Source organism: Sander lucioperca, chromosome 10 (assembly GCF_008315115.2).
Source record: "Sander lucioperca isolate FBNREF2018 chromosome 10, SLUC_FBN_1.2, whole genome shotgun sequence".
NCBI classification, from domain to species: domain Eukaryota; kingdom Metazoa; phylum Chordata; class Actinopteri; order Perciformes; family Percidae; genus Sander; species Sander lucioperca.
This window is the reverse complement of record NC_050182.1, coordinates 39,650,900-39,670,992: the sequence shown is the minus strand read 5'-3', so window position 1 is coordinate 39,670,992 and position 20,093 is coordinate 39,650,900. Positions and strand designations below refer to the sequence as shown.

The 20,093-nt window shown below is 42.7% G+C and overlaps 1 protein-coding gene across 3 annotated transcripts in view; it reads left to right on the top strand.

Moving 5' to 3' along the window:
* cdk14 (cyclin-dependent kinase 14) overlaps positions 1-20,093 on the top strand; it is a 246,282-nt gene that overhangs the window by 191,156 nt on the left and 35,033 nt on the right. For all 3 annotated transcript variants that reach the window (XM_031322846.2, XM_031322849.2, XM_031322848.2), the window contains one exon: positions 2,904-3,054. In XM_031322846.2, the coding sequence (XP_031178706.1) occupies positions 2,904-3,019 (116 nt within the window). In that variant the 3' untranslated portion in view covers positions 3,020-3,054. The remainder of the gene's footprint in view (positions 1-2,903; positions 3,055-20,093) is intronic.

The following is a 20,093-nucleotide window of genomic DNA, read 5'->3' as shown; positions in this document are numbered from 1 at the left end:
CGTGAGACATTTGCAACAGCAGCACTTACTAATAAGTCACATTCAATGTCGTAACAAGTTGCAGCAATAGCGGTTACTGACATTAATAACACAGACCTATATTTCTCTGCCCAGAAACTTCAGCCTCCTTACTGTGTGTGTTCCCGTAGGTTTGGTCCCATAGATGCTCCACGGTAAACAAAACGGATCTGTCTCACTCGTCAGTGATTCACAGAAAAAGACTGGTTTCTCTCCAAAGGCAGCAAAGAACCAGTTCAGTTGACTCGATAAGAAAAGCGGAGTCCCTGTTGTCCGATTTCTTAACGTTTTCTCTTCTGCAGAGATGAAACACTGATGCGTGTTTCCACAGGATCCAGGGTGTTCCCAGAACACCAAAAATAGTCCACTCGTCCAGAAAATGAAACTATTTAATTAGAGTACAAACATTGGACTGCGTGCCGACATTCAGCAACGGGGTTGCAATCGAAAAGCACAGAGGAGAGCACCCTTTAGGAATATCCAAGCCGTTATGTCCAAAAGGAGCTGTTCGCCTCACAAAGTTCTTCATTTCCGCACTTCTAACGCGGCCTCGCTTTTCTCTCGAGGCTCCTACTTGCTCGATGTGGGCGTCACTGTATTCCCTGAGATCTAAGGTTTCCATAGATACCTGGTATGAGCCAATCCATCCAGGTTTGCCTGTGATATCCCCATTGGAAGCTGAGGATGCCTCTGACACCATGTAAGCCCCACGTGCATTCGAGCGACATTTGCTCTGACCAGTTAGATTTAAATGCTCTAAGACCCGTCTACATTTGTAGCCAATGAGCAGACAAGTCGATAGACACCTAATTTGACCCTGAAATTTTAACCCTGTAATGGCTGGAGCTGTGTCAAAGCAAAAACAGGGCCTCCTATAAGCATATCACACCCTGTGCAATTTATAATGACTTATTTCTATGTATTTATGTATATAGTTATTTCAAGTATGTGTATGATTGATGTGGGTGTGTTTGTGTATTTGAGAAGTGTTTTATTTTGTACTTTATTGGCTTTTTTCTTTGCACTTTTCAAATTGAAAAAAGAAAAACGGACAGACATATCTGTAGACAATTCATATAAAATCCATTTTTGAGTCTTTTGGCTTTTTTCTATAGTAAGCTGAGACATGTTGCTATGGCAATGGTGTATCTGTATCTTACCAGATGTGTTTACAGCAGTGTATTTTAATCATTTTACAGATGTATGACTTGGACGGAAATAAAAACCCTCCATTCTAGCCTCTGTGGCAGTAAGGCCTAGAATCACCCTGACACTTGTAACAAAAACTTCCAGAGTGTCAAAGTATATGGGAGCTGTACCACTTTTAATTTGGGTATGACGTTTAGACCAAAAAGCATGAAATTTCATGTGTGGGGAAACCGAGGGGAGACGCTGCAGGTGAACAGGGAAAATATTGGGACCAGGGCATGAAATTGGCACCTGCCCACCCGCCAAATGCGGGTAACTTTTGTGATTGGCGGGTGAAACTGTCAATCTACCTGCCACGTTGGCGGGTAGCCAATGAGATTTGAGTGATGCAAAACATTTCAGACCGTCCTGCCAACATGTATACATTTTAACATCAATGTACGCTGTCACTGAACCTGCTGCTGTTTCAATACTGTCGGCTCTCTGCAGCGGGCGGGGCTGCTCCGTTTCCCCCGCGACTGACGCGCACACACAATCACACACAATCACACACAAACACACACACACACACACACACACACAATCACACGCAGACACACGCACAGACACACACACAATCACACACAAACGCACACGGTGGATGCAGGAAAAAACGCAGATGAGACCTACACGATGACCTAAATTGAGGACAGCTACTCTCGTTATTGTAAGTGCAATGATAAGTTAAAGTCCAACAAGTACTTTATCAAACCGTATGAATGCGTGTCCCAGGCCAGGATAGGAAATTAACTTACAATGTAAAGATCAACAAGCTACTGACAATGACAGATATGTTCATATTTGATTCATTTAATACATTCTTATTTTGTGTCTTAAATCCACCAGCCTTTTTCATATTTTACCAACATTTGCAGCATCCTGAGCCTTTTTGGTAAGGTTCCTAGGAAATCTCAGCCCAGAGTAATGAATTAATAGTAATAAGTATTATTCTCCCCAAAACAAGTTTCCTTTTTATTTATTTTTTTATTTTTAAGAACTATACAAAAAAAATTCTTGTGTTATGGTGCGCATTCACCAGTGTTTTGTTGTTGTTTTGGTGCGCATAGGCTACTCCTGATTTTGTCAGTCATCTCATCTCTTATATGCAGTGGCGTAACGAGCCAACACCGGGCCCCTATGCAGGATTATCAAGGCGGGCCCCCATACTACAGCACGTGATGACAGCGCAATGTCCACGAGTAGGCTACCATCAATAGGACAGGATAGGATCATAGAGACACAGCAATTCCTGTTTTTCACCTTTATGACAAAAAAAGTGGCTGGTAAAAAGTCCCTGTGGCAGGTGGATTTAAAAATCCACCTGCCACAGTGGCTGGTGGTCAAAAAAGTTAACTTCATGCCCTGATTGGGACTAATAGATATCACCATGAATCTTCCCCAGTTGATTACCTACATTAAGACAATTTTGTTTTGTGTTAAGTTTTTTTTTTTTTTTTTTAATATGCAAATGAGGCATTAACTACTGCTAACCTTCGGTGAATTCAGGATAAATTTACAGCCGCAAATAGACAACGTCTAGTCAAATAAACACCTAAATGTGTATTTTGGATGTTTTTAAAAAATGATGTGTTTTGCCTGTAGTGTCTTCTCCCCCTGTTTAACAACTCACTCGGAAATTTTTTCTACCTGTCAGCCTCCGTGTTTCTTAACCCTACTTGCGTCTTCTCGCCCTGCAGTGTCTTCTATCTTCACCGTACCAAATGTCAAGCTGCAGACGGAGAGCGGGGACAGCATACAGGTGTGCGCGCGGAGGAACAGTCACGGGAAGGCATCCTCTGGCAACAAACACTGACCTGAGGCAGCATCCTGCACACGATCGCCTGACAGGTACGTGCTCATTAGCACGCAACAAGCAGAGACACAAACAGTGTGCAGCAGCATGCACCACGCAGGTTCACACACTCACGAGCACAACATTCTGTGCTACAGAAGCACACATAGGCTGAAACTTTAATGATCTTAAGTTTAAGTTTGTTTCATTTATATAGTACTTTGGTGGTATTAGTACTTTTACTAAAAGGGTAACTACCGTTTTTTTCAACCTGGACCCTATGTTCCTATGTTTGTGTGTCTGAGTGACTGACGGGAACAACAATCTTTGACATCGGTCCAGTATTAAGCGAGATCGCTGCAGTCGGCAGCGGCGAAACAACCTGCAATGTTAATTAATAGGGCAATTGTGCAGCTCGTATTTAAGTGCTTGTTCTGCCGCTGACAAGCTCAGATTAATATTCTAAGTGTCTGACAACATTATGGAAAGAGTAGTCACATTGACAACTCTCTCAGCACATATCTGCATATCCCCCCCCCCCCATCTCACTGACACCGACACCATGAGATCTGCGCTGTGTGCATTCAAGCAAAGAATGGCGTAATAGATGGAGGAATGGCTTTGAGTGGGCGAGGAGGGTGTCCCATTCTTTAGAGACCATGGTCTCTTTCACCACTCAGATAAAGCTGCACTATTTGCATGTAATAAGAGGTGCAGAGGCCAGGCAGGGGGGATAATGGTCGGCCTAATGATGGACTCTGGGTTGGGAGGGCCGAATTCTATCAGTGATTACTGACAGGTGCAAAGACACACCAGACACATCAACTCTGCAACGAATAATCTCCAACTTTTTGTGAGACTCTGCAGCATTTTATCTCTTGATGTTTCCTCTGCAAAAATCAACATGGTTCTTAAACACGGAGCAGATGGAGGCTGGAACACTGCAGAAAAGCAAAGTCTTACCAAGTATATTCTTCTAATTTGTTGCCAAGATATCTAACACTGAATATAGGACACAATCACCTAACAACTAATATTTCAGCGAGATATAGGGGCTAGTTTTTAGACGATGCATCTTAAATATCTTGTGAAGTGAAAAAGAGTGTTGGAAACATCTTGTTATGAGTCGTATTTCAGATGAAACAAGCCTTTTTTTTTCTTTTCTTTTTTACATCTCATGAGGTTTTTAAGCTGCTGTGTTATGTGTAAAAGATGGATAATGTTGTTTGAAGATCTTATCTTATTTCAAGAAATCTTACCAAGTGAATTATTACATGTTCCATTGGCAGATCATTTTACCTGTTACAAGCAAGAAAACCCCTAGATTCATTCATGTTTTTTTACTTCGTTTTGAAGTGGCCTTTTTTCCCAGTAAACACCCTGATTTACTATATATGTGTGCGTGTGCGTGTGTGTGTGCGTGTGTGTGTGCGCGTGTGTGCGTGTGTGGGTGCGTGTGTGCATTTGTGTGTCCGTGCTTGCGTGCATGCATTTGTGTATGTGTGTTTGTGCGTGTGTGTGGTTGTGTGTGTGTGTGTGTGTGTGTATGCGTGAGTGCATGCATGCTGCGTGTGTGTTTGTGTGTGTCTGTGTGTGATTATGTGTGTGTGTGTGTGTGTGTGTATGTGTGTGTGTGTGTGTGTGTGTGCTTGCATGTGTGCGTGTGTTGTGTGTGTATGTGTTTGTGCATGTGCGTGATTGTGTATGCGTGAGTGCATGCATGCTGCGTGTGTGTCTGTGTGTGTGTGTGTGTGTGTGTGTGTGTGTGTGTGTGTGTGTGTGTGTGTGTGTGTGTGTAGGGTGGAAGTCACCCCACTGAGAGCGCAGTGTCCTCTCAGCTGCTGCATTTACATTGAAATCAGCCTCTTTGTCCGGGCCGTCCTAAAGCCTGACAGCCTGGGAGAGCTCCACTGATAGCGGCCTAATCCCTGTGCACACTTTCCCATTAATACACTGACAAATCACACCAACACATCCACACAGCCATTCATGCATTCCCACAAACACAACTCATGCACATATATGAACTGGATTTCATACATGTAGTTTTATACATAAGTATTTATAGTTATAGTGAGTGAGAAAACCTAAATGAAAATGAATAAATAATATCACTAAATTGTTCAGAATATGCACAATATTTAATATAATGTCCTTGGGTCAAATTCAACCCAATTTTCGAAGTTTTCAAAGTGTTCTACATCAGAAATTTGGGTTTCTTTAACTAAATTGCCCAGAAATAACAATGATGCATGGATAGATTCTTGGCAAGGATTACTTTCATTATATTTTGGTTGTTATATTCAATTTTGTAGCATTTGAAAAAAATAAACTTTAAATGGTTTCAAAACAGCATCCTGACTAAACTTTGACATGAACCAGTCTGTGATCCACTCCACATCCTCTGATCATAACTAATTTATTAGTCCAAATAATTTAAATTTCAGCTTTTTTTAATAAATACAAAATGAGGCAAAATGTCAAATAAATTAGTTTTATTGACTATGAATTAAAAGAAAGTGACAGAAATGTTTAAAAAAGCATCGAAAAAAAAAAGCCCCCAAAAAAGTTCATTTTCAATTTTGACCCGAAAGGATAAATTCATGGTCGACGGGGAGACAACCCAAGGGTTAAAGGAATTACAGCACATGAGGGACAAGGTATGAAATAAGAAGCAATGGAATCATATTAATGATTACATAGCAGCCTGACTTATGATATCACATTATTATTCAACTGTTGAAAAGTTGCTCTTGGCTTTCTAAAAATGCAGTTGTGCTGGAGGGAGAGCACCCATTGGTTGTTGTAAATTTTCACGTGATTTAACTTCACCAGCAAGACTAAAAACTTAGGATAATATCAAACACGTTGGATTTTGTCAGAACGTCCAGACAGGAAGAAGACTGACTGGGACTGAGTTTTATGACCACCTTACACCAAACGATGGAGACGACGGGAGCACGCCAACTCTGGAAAGACTCATGATTTCATTCTGATATTGGAAATTAGTCTGCGACGGTGCAATCTCTTCAAAAGTAGTTGGTGTAATGTCGGCATTAGTTTAAAGTGCTCATATTATGCTTTTTGGCTTTTCCCCTTTCCTTTATTGTGTTTTATTTCTTTTTTGTGCATGTTATATGTTTACAAAGTGAAAAAGCCCAAAGTCCCCCCCAAAGGGACTTACCATCTCCAACAGAAAACACTGTTCACAAACTGCTCCAAACAGCTCTATTGTAGTCCAGCCTTTACTTCAGAGACAAACGTGGTCACTTTGGAACACACGTTATAATGCTCACCTAGCTGCTAGCGTGGCACGCCCTCATACTCTGCTTCTGACTGGTTAGTAGTCCTTACCTAGCTACTGTCAGGGCACGCCCTCATACTCTGCTTCTGACTGGCTAGTAGTCCTTACCTAGGTACTGTCAGGGCACGCCCTCATACTCTGCTTCTGACTGGCTAGTAGTCCTTACCTAGGTACTGTCAGGACACGCCCTCATACTCTGCTTCTGACTGGCTAGTAGTCCTTACCTAGCTACTGAGCATGTGTGACTCCCAACAAAGATGGAACAGAAGTGAGATGTCTCACTCTGTAGCTAAAACAGAGAGCTCAACACACAGGGTGAAAAGAGGAGCTGCAGCAATGTGCAGTACAACAAAATATGGTGTTTTTTGAAAATGAATTCATGTAAACCTATTCTGATATAACCTCTAAATCCAATTATGAACCTGAAAATAAGCATAATATGAGCACTTTAAGCGGAGATTAGTTCTTCTACTGGAGCTAAAAACACTTGTGTGCACAGAGATCGCCTTTGGCTCAAAACTCCGCTGAAAAACCCAAAGGTAGCGGTGTGAGTGTAGCCTGTTTCGATATTTAACCAAGACCTTAACCAAGTGCTAAAAGCATTAATCACGCATTAGTTGCAACAAACAGAAGTAGGAGGAGAACCAACAAAAATGCGTTAAGTATGTCACCAAATGATGTTGGTAGTATAAGAAATGTGGCATCATCTGTCTGTCCTCCGTTTGTCCGTCCGTTATTTTCGGCATCAAAACCCTTGTGAGTGCATTATGACTCGTCCAGCACCATGACCACCTGCTGCGATGCAGTCTGTCATTAAATCATCCATTTTGTTGCAGTGTTTTGATACTTGGCTTAACCAGTGGTTAGTTTTTTTTTTTCTTCTAAGGAAAACCATGTTGCTATGGTTACCTGTAGGCTTAAAGCAGTCAAACCATTGGCCAGAGCTATGTTTGAGATGTTCAAATACATTTTTTTCATTTTTTTTCTTCTTCTTCTTCTTTTTTTAACAAACACCTGCCAGCCATCAGAAACCAGTATTTCCCTCAGTTTTTCTATAACTTATACTACTTATATAAAATGTCCATAGTGCATTGGTAATGTTAGACTGAAAGGGATAATGAGCACACACATCATATACATTATTTCATGTAACGTTTAACTGAATGTGTATTAGCCTATTCTTTATAGCACTGCTTCTCTGGTTTAATAAAATAAGAGGAAAAGGAGGTGAGGAGAAGGGTAGAGGGAGGGAGGGAGGGAGGGAGTCAGAGGCTTGGGGGAGCCGGGCAGGGATTCTTTTTGTTGAGGCAGCGTTGTATTATTTATAGGAGGTGGTGGAGGCAGGCCGCTTCAGACGGAGCAGAGCAAAAGAAGGGCGAGCAGCATCTCTCTCTTTTGTGGGTCTATTCCCAGTGGGCAGGCTTTGTGCTGGCTGGATGGCTGCCTTTGAGGAAACCCGGGCAGCTATTGAGCCGAGAGTGAAGGCCGGGCCTGACTCGTCCGCGCCGAGACACAGCAACACCACGGCACAGCAACACCACGGCACTACAATGTCTGTCAGTGCTGTGGCCAGAGAGGAAGAAGAAAAGGGACGGAGAAAGAGAGAGTGACAGAGGATGGGGGGGGTGCATAGTGGGAGTGTTTGATTTTGGCAGGGAGGGAAGGGGAAAAAAAAGAGTGCTTTGTGGTAAGAAAAGAGATAGAAGGAGTGGACTGAAAAACTAAGAGGCAGTGTTGGGAAAGAGAAGAGGGGAAGGCAGGTCTCCTTTACAGTATTGCGCTGCATTGATCTATGTTTATTCATGATTCTGCATTATTCACGAGATTAGCTGATGCAACTTGGTGCCGAGGGCAGGCAATGGCTCCCCCCCCCCCCACCCCCCTATCAATCCACTCAGTGACCGCACAGTTCAACTGCGAGTCCCAACAACAAGTGGGATGGGAGACAGCTGCCCCGTCTCGGAGCATCATCACGAAGAATTGGGCGAGGTGTGCTCACAGTCAGAATACATAACAAAGTATAAAACATTGATGCAATCAGGGAGCAGTAAAAAAACAACATGAAAGAGGTCATATTAACTCAGTGCCTCAACCTCAACCGAGAATTTAGTCGGTTGTGTTTTGAAAGCAAATCTTCAGACGATTAAAGCATTGTAACTAGGGTTGGGTATCGTTTGTTTTTTTCCGATACCGGTGCTAAAAAAAACTGTGCCGGTGCCTAAACGGTGCCTGAACCGAAATATATATAATATGTTTCTAATGTATATAATATAAAATATTTAAAAAAGGAGCACAAAACGACAGTTGGTGACATAAAAGAATGGCTTGTTTATTGCTAAGGCCCTATGGTCAAAATTAAATGAGTGATTAATATTGTAATGACAATAACTTATAACAATGACTTATTTCACCAGTAAATTGCTGTTAAACGACAAAAACAAGCACCAGATGGGAAAAGGGTAATTTTCCTTCTTATTCGGTCTCGTTACTACCGTTTACGTCAGAACCAGTGCCCTATTGGCACCGCGTTTCGGTACCCAACCCTAATTGTAACAGATCCATACAAAGATTTCATATTTTGATATTTGTGCAATGCAGTCCTCCCTTCAGTTCTCATGTTGGCGGAGAAGGAAGTGACCATATTTGGACAAAAGGGCGCAACTGGGGAGGATGACACGTCTAAGCCTGTGTTGTTTATGGTTTCAGTCAAGGACGTAGGTTTTGTTTTTAACATTGGGGGGGGGGGGGGGGGACACATTATATCCTGGGGGTCGCCCCTTATAAAATGTTGAGCGTCAAACGCTACCACCAAACAATGACCGGCAGCTCGCGGTGCTCTGTACCCGGCTGAAAGTCACCTCTTCTCGGATAACTGAACCACGATATACCACTGACCTGACGGAGCACCATGCGGAGCACCATCGCCGGCGTGGCAGAGCTCTGTAGCAGCTAAACACAGCTACTAACTGCCGCTGATACGACTGAGCTGTGACGGAAGTCTGTAGGCGTGTCACAAAGCTCTATAGCAGCTTAAACAACTAGCTACCGCCGCTCTGTAGCACAGAGCTCTGTAGCTGATGTCACGTGGCCAGCCGGCGGCCTCCTAGTTTTCGTACGATATCATATAAACCCGTTCATGAGAATGCATTGCATCGACAGCTACCAAGATCTTTCATTTTTTTCCAAATCGAATCAAAACGTTTTTTTGGGGGTTTTTTGTACCGACAGCTGATGACATGTGGTTGAGTGCTGTTCTCTGTGCTTCTGCTGGTCTGGTGGCCGGGCTTCACACAAAGCAGCAGCCTTTTCTACAGCGTGTCTGTTCAGTCCGCCATCACAGGTCGGCGAACAGGACACGCCGGCCCTCAAGCATCACTGTGTCACTTTGAAGATAACCACCGCAGGCACTGTAGTGTCCGGAATGTAGAGGTGCCAGCTATTTATCTTAACACACACACACACACGCACACACACACACACACACACACACACACACTCTCATAATTGCCTAAGGTATCACCCTAGTGACCACGCTACAGTTATTGGGGATAAAATGCAGCTGTGCAGCCATTTCTCTTGAAAGTAAAAGCACTATTTGTCCCCTGGTGTGTTTCTACTTAAGCCATCAGTGTCCAAAGCATACAAAGTCAACAGGACAGAAAAGAATATTTTTGGCTCTGTAGCAGGAAGAAATAGATTTGTGCAGTCCACAAAACGACCTGTCAGAAAGTTTTTCTAGGTAGAGGACAAAGTGATTTAAAGTATATCCCTGCTGTGAGCCGGAGGGGTGTGTGTTTGTGTGTGTGTGTGTGTGTGTGTGTGTGTGTGTGTGTGTGTGTGAGAGAGGGGGGATGGGGAAGGATAACCGCAGGCATTGCCTTAAGAAATGGAGAGCCTTCAGTCATATCGGCCGTTTTTTTTTTTTTCTTCAACTACCTCTTCTAACTTTACAGATTCAGTGCCTGCCAGTAATGTGGGCTTTCATGTCATCTTATTCTTGCGGAAAAGCATTGTGAAGGCACTAGATCTTAACTGCAGCTCCTCAAAATTAGTATGCACTCAATTTCCGCCCCTGTTTGCCTCATTTACCATCTCCATCCGGCTTTTATGGACATGATGTGTACGCTACAGGCTCCCATTAAACCTATTGCATGAAATGTGAATGTGCACAGAGTAGGAGCTTAAGTGTCGTGGAAATACTGAATATTTTTATACGAAGAGATGTTTATGTTGTATTTGCATCTTTTAATATTAACTCATAGGCTGCACGGAGTTTGGATTAAAATGTGCTGCAAGGCTCCGTGCTTTTCATCTTGACTTCTTATCATTCTCTCTTCACTCCTTTCCTGAATCATCATGCAGTATCTCTGTCATTTGCCAACACCAACTCCCACAGTCCTGAACAGGATATCATTTAGCTGACATGCACTTCATTAATAATTAAAATGCAAGGTTTTCTTTAAGCTCAGTTGACTGGATTGAATATCAGGTAAATCAGTGATGTGTCATTAGGAATTATGTAGTCTCGCATTGCCAGAACTTCCTCCACAGCGCTGCGAAGGAAGGTCTGGCTAGTCCACACAGAATTCATGGATGGGAGAAAAACGTGCTCTGGTTTATTGGCAACACATTCTCACTCCAATCGCGTCAAAAAGTGACACTTGGTCAGGTGCCTTTGCCATTTTTTATTGACACAAAAAGTCTCCTTTAGTGTCATATTTAGACGCGCTTGGTCAGACTCTTGGCGTCACTTTTTTACCGGGACGTACGTTTAACTGACGTGCAGCACAAGAACGGGACAGGAAAAGATGGTGGGTGGGGTTACAAAATCTACGTTTCAGTGACAAGAACGGGACAAGAACCCCGGTCTCCTGGGTGAAAGTCCTGTGTTGTTTGACCCATCCACCCCCCCAACTAGAGCTGGGCAATATATCGATATTATATTGATATCGTGATATGAGACTAGATATCGTCTTAGATTTTGGATATCGTAATATGGCATAAGTGTTGTCTTTTCCTGGTTTTAAAGGCGGCATTACAGTAAAGTGATGTCATTTTCTGAACTTACCAGACTGTTGTAACTGTTGTTACCTTTACCCACTTAGTCATTATATCCACATTACTGATGATTATTTATCAAAAATCTCATTGTGTAAATATTTTGTGAAAGCACCAATAGTCAAGACTACAGTATCGTTGCGGTATCGATGTCGAGGTATTTGGTCAAAAATATTGTGATGTTTGATTTTCTCCATATCGCCCAGGCCTACCCCCAACCAACCTCCTCCAGATTTCCAGTCCTTCATACTACTCTCTACCGTTGTCTCTCTTAATACTACATCATCTTACAGTGCTGTGGTGGAGCTGCTGCTCTGCCCGATGCGTTCCATACAGACGCTAAAGGGAGATTTTTGCGTCAGTATCTGATGCTCAGAGACACTGACCAAGCATCGGTATTTGACGAGTTGGAAGTCAGAACGGGTTGAGCTTGGATTGTTTTTGAAGGAGACTTGCATTTGAGAGCAGGTTCTTCCCATGCAATGATCTCTTCACGAGATAGAATAACCTTAGCCCAAGTTTATTTGTGGTAATCACACTCATTCCCTAATCATACCAATAGATGCACAGATATTGTATAAAGTGGGAATTTTAAAAAGGATATCATTGGATGTCAATGTAATAGACAATTCAAAGCATTCATGATTCATGCTAGAATCCATTTTGAGATTATTGAGACTTGCAGAATAATGGCCTGGTTTAGCTTTTTATGTAGCATTTATTCGTAAAGGTCTTCACGGGTTCAGTCGGTTCGTAATAGCCAAGACCCAAAGCTGGACCGGAGTTGAACCGGGTCCTAATCGGGTTAGGTTGGGTTTCTTTGTATTGCCACAAGTCTCAGGTCTGTGTGTCGAATGTGTGAAATATGGGAGTGGATATGAGCAGACTGTGTTCACGTGCTGTATGACCGTCATCACAGTAGAAAAATGTGTTGTCTAAAGCAGATGGAGAGGGTGAACTATGAAGTGTGTTCTGCTGCTGTTTTCCACAGTGGCTGCTTGTTAATTATTGGTGGAGCATCATGCTGCTGCCGGTGTGTGTCTGTGTCAGCGTGTGTTGGGGTCTAATTATCCTCCAGTCCATTTCGGATCAGGGTTCTTTTATTCTTCTTGGAAAATGAATTCATGCATGTTAGGTCCGAGTAGGTTTCTCACATGTCTGTAGTGGTGGTAGTCGGGCTGCGATTTGGGAAAGAAGCACAGTGTTCTTACAACACATGCAAGAATAAAATCCCCCTTCCAATACCACCATGGATATAGAGCCAGCCTTGCCAAAACACTTATTTATGAACTTCAATATCGAATGGAAAATAATCTCAAAATGAAATGGCACAACGTGGCGTCAACATAAACACAGAACTTTCAAGCCGGAGAGCAGAGTTCACTTCACGGCAAAAACGAAATACTTTCACCCAGGAAACGCTTGTTCATTCGAGTGTTTTAACCACCATCTTTTTCCTAAACTTAACGAGTCGTTTTGGTGCCTAAACTTATCTGTCATCGCCGCATGACGTCCCCTTTTTCTGGCTAAACTCCGCTACCACGGCCCCTGAAAGGACCGTCATCTGGCGGTGCCTGTAGCCGGCTCACAGTCACCTGTTGGCGGCTAAACAACTGCTGCTGGTAGCCGGAGTCCTGGAGCTCTGTAGTGGCTAAATACAACCAGCAGCTGCAGCTCGGAGTTTATCCTTCTATGGCACTATGTGTTCACATTCCAGCGCTTTACTTAGTTTAAAATTCTTCTGTTTTAGGAGACATTTTGTCAAAATCAAAATTACGAATTTATGTACAAATCAAACATTATTGTGGTCCTGAACTTGATGTTACAGCAAACTTATCGAGGAGTCAGAGGTCGTTGAAGCAGAAGTTGGTAGATTTGAAAACGTCCAAGAAGATAAAAGGTGTGTGTATGTGAATTAGGCGAAATTGAAAATTAATCCCCTTTTCTTTTGTTTTGTCCATATTGTGATGAGTGAAGAACACCGATCTTCAGGGTTCCTAGATGCAGGCTGAACCGATATAAACACTCATTTGTGCCTATGTCCATTAAGCTTCTTAACACTAACATGTAGGCTGGTTGGGTTGTGTCCTATGTTGTTGAGCGATAAGTAGTGTACCGCATGGGCTATGTGAAAATGTGTCATTTGTGCACTATGTGGGCTATTGGGGTGTCCTTTATGTCATTTGTGCGATACATAGCCTATTGGGTGGTGCAATAAGTAGGCTATTTGGGGTGGTGCATCATGTCATTGTCCAATACGTTAGGCTATTGGGGATTGTACAATAGGTTAGTTGCGCAATACGTAGGCTGTTCAGCTGTGCGTTATGTTTATTTGTCCAATACGTAGTCTATCGAGGTTGGGCATTGTCAGTGCATTGTGGAATTTGTGTGATATGTAGGCTATTGGGGTAGGGCAAAATGTTAGCTGTGCAATTTTGTACTGTGCAAGGGCTGTGCCATATTTATTGCGGAGAATATAGCCGACGGGGTTGTTTAATGAGAAGTGCCAATGAAATGAAAGGAGTAGTTAATGTGTTTATTATATGTATATGGAAGCATGTTGTGTTGCATGAGAGTATGTGCTGATATATTTCTTTTGTTGTCTTTTCTGTATTTTTGTGTTTTTTTTTTTTTTTTTTTTTTGTATTCTGTGTTGTCTTTGTAACGCTGCAGAATGGACAGAGTTCAAAACAAATTTCCCTTCGGGGACAATAAAGTATATCTTATCTTATCTTACGTGAAATGTCTGTTCAAAAATCCTGAAATCGTTCTGGCGTACTGATGACGACCAAATAGAGTGGTTGTTTAGATTTAATATATAAACTTTTGTCTCTAAAGCACGGCAAAGAAGACAAGAGGGTTCATATGTTTAATTGATGTTGCTATTCTGGTATCTGGTCTTTTGTTATAAATAATGGTGTCTTGTAGGCCAGTTTGGGCAGGGCATACTTTTATTGTGTGCATGACACAATAATAAAATTATTCATTCATTCATCATTCATTCTATTTTAGGTATATAATGGTCTATTGGTGAAGTAGCATTGATCACTTTGAGAGGGGGGATACATTTTGTCCCCACCGGGGATACAAATAATTCAGCAGAGGCAGGGATATGTAGACCAGAAAGGGGGAAATCCCACACATCCCCCCTGGGAAATAGCACCCTGGTGGTAGTAGCGCTTCTAGTAGCAACCTACATCTGCAACTGCAGTAGTGTTTGTATCAGATTAGCATCAGAGGCGGTGGTACTGCAATATCAGCAGTAACGCTCGTAGAAATGGTGGTGGTCTGAGTTAGTCGCTACAGTGGAAGGAACATCGGGGTATGTGTGATAGGATTGATATTTGCTGAAGTGCTAAAGCATTTTACTAACACACAAAGTATTTCTCCTTCTTTTTCACACTCTCTCTCTCTCTCTTTCTTCCACTCTCTATGCGGGGAGGATTGACAGCTCCGGGGATTGGATGTGATGAGGCGTACTCTGTCAGACGGTCAGAAGAGAGGACAAAGTTAGGCGGGACAGAAAGAAGAAAGGAGGGAGTGATGGGAAGGTATACGAGCATCTGTGTATCATTCGTTCATTCGTTTTTTCAAAATAAAAGCAAAAAAAGCACTTGTTTTCTCAATATTCGTTTTCCACGGATGAACACCAATTTGCTGATTCAACCAATTTTAATATTTTCTGACACAAATTCTGTGACCCAGGAAGATGTTTGGTTTTATTTTGAAAAACGAATGAACAAATGATACACAGATTTAGGAGGAGGCGAAGACGGATGGAGAGGGGTTGTGCGGCCCATGGCTCCCCCTGGGTACTCACTTCCAAACTTCTCCAACTTGTTGTCAAGTCCCAGGGTGAGAGGGGAAAAAAAGAAGATGAAAGGACAAAGCCTGGAACGGAGGAGAATTTGGGGAGGAGGCGGAGTGTGGGGAAGAAGCTGGACAAAGGAGGAGGAATCAAGACAAAACGGAAAGTAGATAGCACAAAAAAGGGAGGAGACAAGAGGCAGAGGACAGAGGAGGAGGGAGGGAGGGAGGGAGGGAGGAGGAGGAGGAGGAGGAGGAGATGGATGGATGGATGGATGGAGGGAGGAGTCCTCCAGGAGGTGCAGGAATTGATTCCATGTATAATTTGTTGATCAGAGGAGGCAGCCGATGCCATCAGGCTGACACGTAGGACGAGATCTGACTCCCATTATCACAGTCACAATAACTCTCTTTTTCTCTCAGCCCTCCATTGCTCCATCCCTCCATCCTTCCCCCTTCACAAGTTTGTCGTGGCAATATTACACTCTAAGAAATAAATCCGTAAAATAACAACAAAAAAAAACGTTCTGTCATCTCATTACCCGACTTTGCCACGCAACTAAAAAACGGAAATTATGTGTGTACCTACAGTTATAATACAGAACATTATCTGTTATTTAGAATTCTCTCACACAAAGCTGCTCAGTTAGTAAACTTCTGAAAAAGGTGGAAAAAGGCGACAAAATAAAAACGTGGACTACTATAATCCCCCAAAACCAACCTCAGTGGCCGACAAAAGTTATGCAATTATGCAATTCCAAATGTAAAAACAGAAATACAACTGTGAATCACGTTCTATGGACAATTTCTGTCAAAATATACAGACATGCACACAGATATTTCTTAGAGTGTAGGAGGATTATTGATCCATTTCTTTATGTTTCTGGGGATGTCATTTTTATATATAAAGTCGGTCTGATGCACATGAAGAAAACCCCCTCTCTGCTCTTTGTTGAAATGCAAAAACTGCACACATTTACCCTTCTGAGGAAAACTCCAAAACCTGAGAAGCTGATGGAGGATGATAAACTGATATGACAGCAGTTAGGTGGATGCCTCCAAATAGCTGTAAACAAATCTCGACAATGGAGGATGTTTTCCAGCCATGCAGACGGAGTGCCGTACCGTTTTCACTCCATCTCCTAGTTTGTTTTCTTTGCCTCTCATCCTCTTTTCTCTGCCATATGGCTCTCCCTAATGAGCGTTGCACATGTACCTCCTTCCTTTTTTGCTCCTCCAAAAAAGCAACAGAAAAACCCAGTTCCTTCTTATGTGCTGCAGCCAGCAGCTCCTCTACAGCAGCAGATCTGGAGCTTCTCGTCAAATAGAGTATGCTAATGACATTAACTTTGTCAGTCTCCGATTAAAAGCGCTGTGGGATAATGAGTGGAGCTCAGATGGATACAGAGAGGGGCGATTTTAAATGTTTCTGCACGTACAGTACTGTTTGTATGTTGCTTCCTTTCCTTGCATCCTAATCTCTACCTTGACTGGATTGCAGTGGCACGTTTGCAGAGCATAAAGGCTCAATTTCTTTGACAGCATTTAGTTGATTTGCTTATCAAAGATGACTGCAGTGGTATTCTGTACTTTACAGAATAATACCTGCAAGCTTCAGTTCTAGGGGCCAGGCAAAGGGGCATCCAGGAGGGGAACATGGCACAATGGTACAGTGTGATTCAAAAAGCATTGCAGAGATGTGACCCACTTTGTGTTTGTATTTTTCCTGGCAGCTTTGTCAGAGTCAAATGATCTACAGCAGGAATGTCTTCACTATTATTTCACCACTAAACTGAAAGCCCCATTCACCGTTGTGAGGTAGTTACTGTAAATAATACATTGACACTAACCCCTATTTTCCACCGGGCGCGTCTGCGCTGGGTTCGGAGGTGCCGTGCCCCCTGCGAGCAATCACTGGCATTCAAGTCAATAGGCTCGTTCAAGATGATCTGCGCCTCGCCTGTAAAGTGGACGAGAGCAGGCGGCAGCAGCCGGGGGCTCTCCGCTCCGCTAAAGATCCGGGCAGGTCTATCAAAAATCTGCTGTCAAGTCAGACAGTTTTCAGGCTGAACAGGAAGTCACAGACACACTCACATCCTGTAAGATCTGATTCCATTTAATAAAATGTTATCAGACCCATATATCACCTTGTATACAAGTCTCCAGTTGTTTTTATTATGACAGAGTAGCTGTCAAAATGCTCTACGTGCGATCTGTTGCTGATTTTAATTAACAACAGACTGTAGATGATCCGTGATCTGAACGGATTTAGTCTCTCTGACTTCTAAACGTCACTATCGCCGGTGATCGATTCTGCGCAGACCTGGCTCATGTCGAACGAGCCTAGCGCTTGATATTCCACCAGCAGTGACGCGGCGCGTCCCAGAAGCGTGCATGAAGCGGCTCACCGCTCCGCTAAAGATACGGGGCAGGTCTATCTTCACGCGAATGGCTGGACGCTCAGACAGCTGGGCAGGAAGTGGAACAGCGAGAGCATGCCGTCAGTTTACCAAAACGCACACCCCAATATCGTACATGTGTCCCCTACAAAACCACGGACGATAAGAGAGATTCATCTTAGAGGTGGAAAGACATAATAAGATACCACAGATTTTTTTTTAAATGTCTTCATCGTGCCTGTACTCTATCAGAAAGCATGTATGGACAAAATGAACGCAGCGTACGGACAGAAGGCTCCGGCCGTATCCATATCTAACGTTCAGCATAAATTAGCCTTAAGACTCAACGTGACTGTACCCGACTGCTACTATAACTCATTTGGCAACATCACATCAAACATTACAGTTTCTAACATGTGAGGATGTTTTACTTTTAATACTTTAACTACATTTTCCTGATGATACTTACATACTGTTAGTGAAGTAACATTTTCAATGCAGGACTTTTACTTGTAACAGATTATTTTTTACAGTGTGGCATTAGTACTTTTACTTAAGTAAAGAATCTAAATACTTCTTCCACTGCTGCATGACTTCAAATGAGTGCTAATGTTGCTCTGTGTCTGCTGGATGTGTGAGGATGCCAACACTTTGGCCACAATAACCTTATACAGTGTGTCAATGTTGTGTTTTCAGCTTATTGCTAAAACAGCTTTGCCAAAATAAATCAATTTAAGAGCCTGGATCTTTTAACGGTAACCGAACGCACCAGATGGTTTGTTACACAGAAACTGTGAAACTGTTTGGGAAACTGTGAGTTTGCACTTTCAAAAAAAAACCTGGCAGGTGATTGGATCAACCATCTGTCTATCACGTCAGCCTTTGCTGTTTTGAACAAACAGTCACGGTCATCACACACACCTAAACCACGCCCGTAGCTGCCAGCAGCTCCTCGCCGGACGCTGATTGGTTCGGTGCGCTGCTGTTGGGACACAAACGCATTACTTAAAGCCCGATGGATTTCCGCGTAATATCGAGATCCCGCAATTCTCGTGGGATCTCGATATCGCAAGAATCCAGCTGCCGTGCAAGGCCATTTTAACGGAGCATTCAGGTGTTTTGAGGGCTGGTGGTCCAATAGCACTATGGGTTACAATAAGGAAAAGATCATAAATCGATTAGGCTCCATACAGTCAATACGCAAAATGGAAAAAAAAAATCCTTGTAATGCTCAGATGCAGAACTTGCATTTTAGTTTTAGACCACCCATTGACAGAGTACATAGCAAAGTCGCTTGAGAGAAGGATAGATAGATAGATCGATCGATCGATAGATAGATAGAGACAGATATAGACAGATAGATAATGTAGATAGATACTTTAGATAGATATGTAACTCAACAGACTAAATTAGAGAAATGAGTTGTGTGTTCTCAAACCTCCTGTTGTCTCTTCTCTGATTTTCAAATTTTTTATTTTTGTGTGCTAAAATGAAAATTCCATTATTGTTCATTTCACACTTTGATGGTTTCTGTGCAGTTTAGAGACACACAGACCAACAAGCATATCCAGCCAAGCGCACACACACGCAGGTATGAAGATGAGAGGACTAATGAACACGCAGAGCCTCTAGATGCTCATTCATCCAAACGACGTGTAGTTTTACCGTCCATCCCTCAGAGAAAATGGTCCTGCCATGTATGGCCACCTCACACAGTCTACAAGAATGTGGTTGTGCTTTCAGATTCCATTGACATACATGCAGTATTACGTACATATTTCCTCATAGAAATCAGACTGAGACGTCAATCTGAAGAGTGTAGTGTGTGGACAGTGGAGCGTTTGTCCAGTGAACATGTAGCTGAGGAGGACTGAACAAACTGAGGAGCTTTTGTGTGTGTGTGTGTGTGTGTGTGTGTGTGTGTGTGTGTGTGTGTGTGTGTGTCTGCATATTCACGTATCTGCGTGTGTCTGCGTGTTCACGTATGTGCGTGTGTGTGTGTGTGTGTGTCTGCATATTCACGTATCTGCGTGTGTCTGCGTGTTCACATATCTGTGTGTGTGTGTGTGTGTGTGTGTGTGTGTGTGTGTGTGTGTGTGTGTCTGTTCACCGAGCAATATCCATATGTATCAGTTTGCCAATTAGAGCATATACACTGCTTTCATTAACCAGAATCAAAGTATAAAGACCCTCCGGTGGTCCCTAGAGACTCAACATACTGATGATGTTTCTAATTCCAGGGCTGTATATGCAGTGGGGCAGAAATGTAAAGTTTGCCAGAAAGTTCACAAGGTCATTCAAATCAAAAGGGTTTATCCTCTTAATGTGCTCTGCGTATTTCTTCATAATTTGCCCATAGATCATGATTTTGTGTTCAATGTAAACCTAAGCGAGGCGACCTAAGGGAGTGGCGCAAGACCAAAGAGTCATGGGATCTTTAACATCTATTGGGTTCATCCTCTGGTGAGCGCTAAGGTGCTCAGTGATTTTCATGGCAATCCGTCCATTATTTATTCATTCATTCATT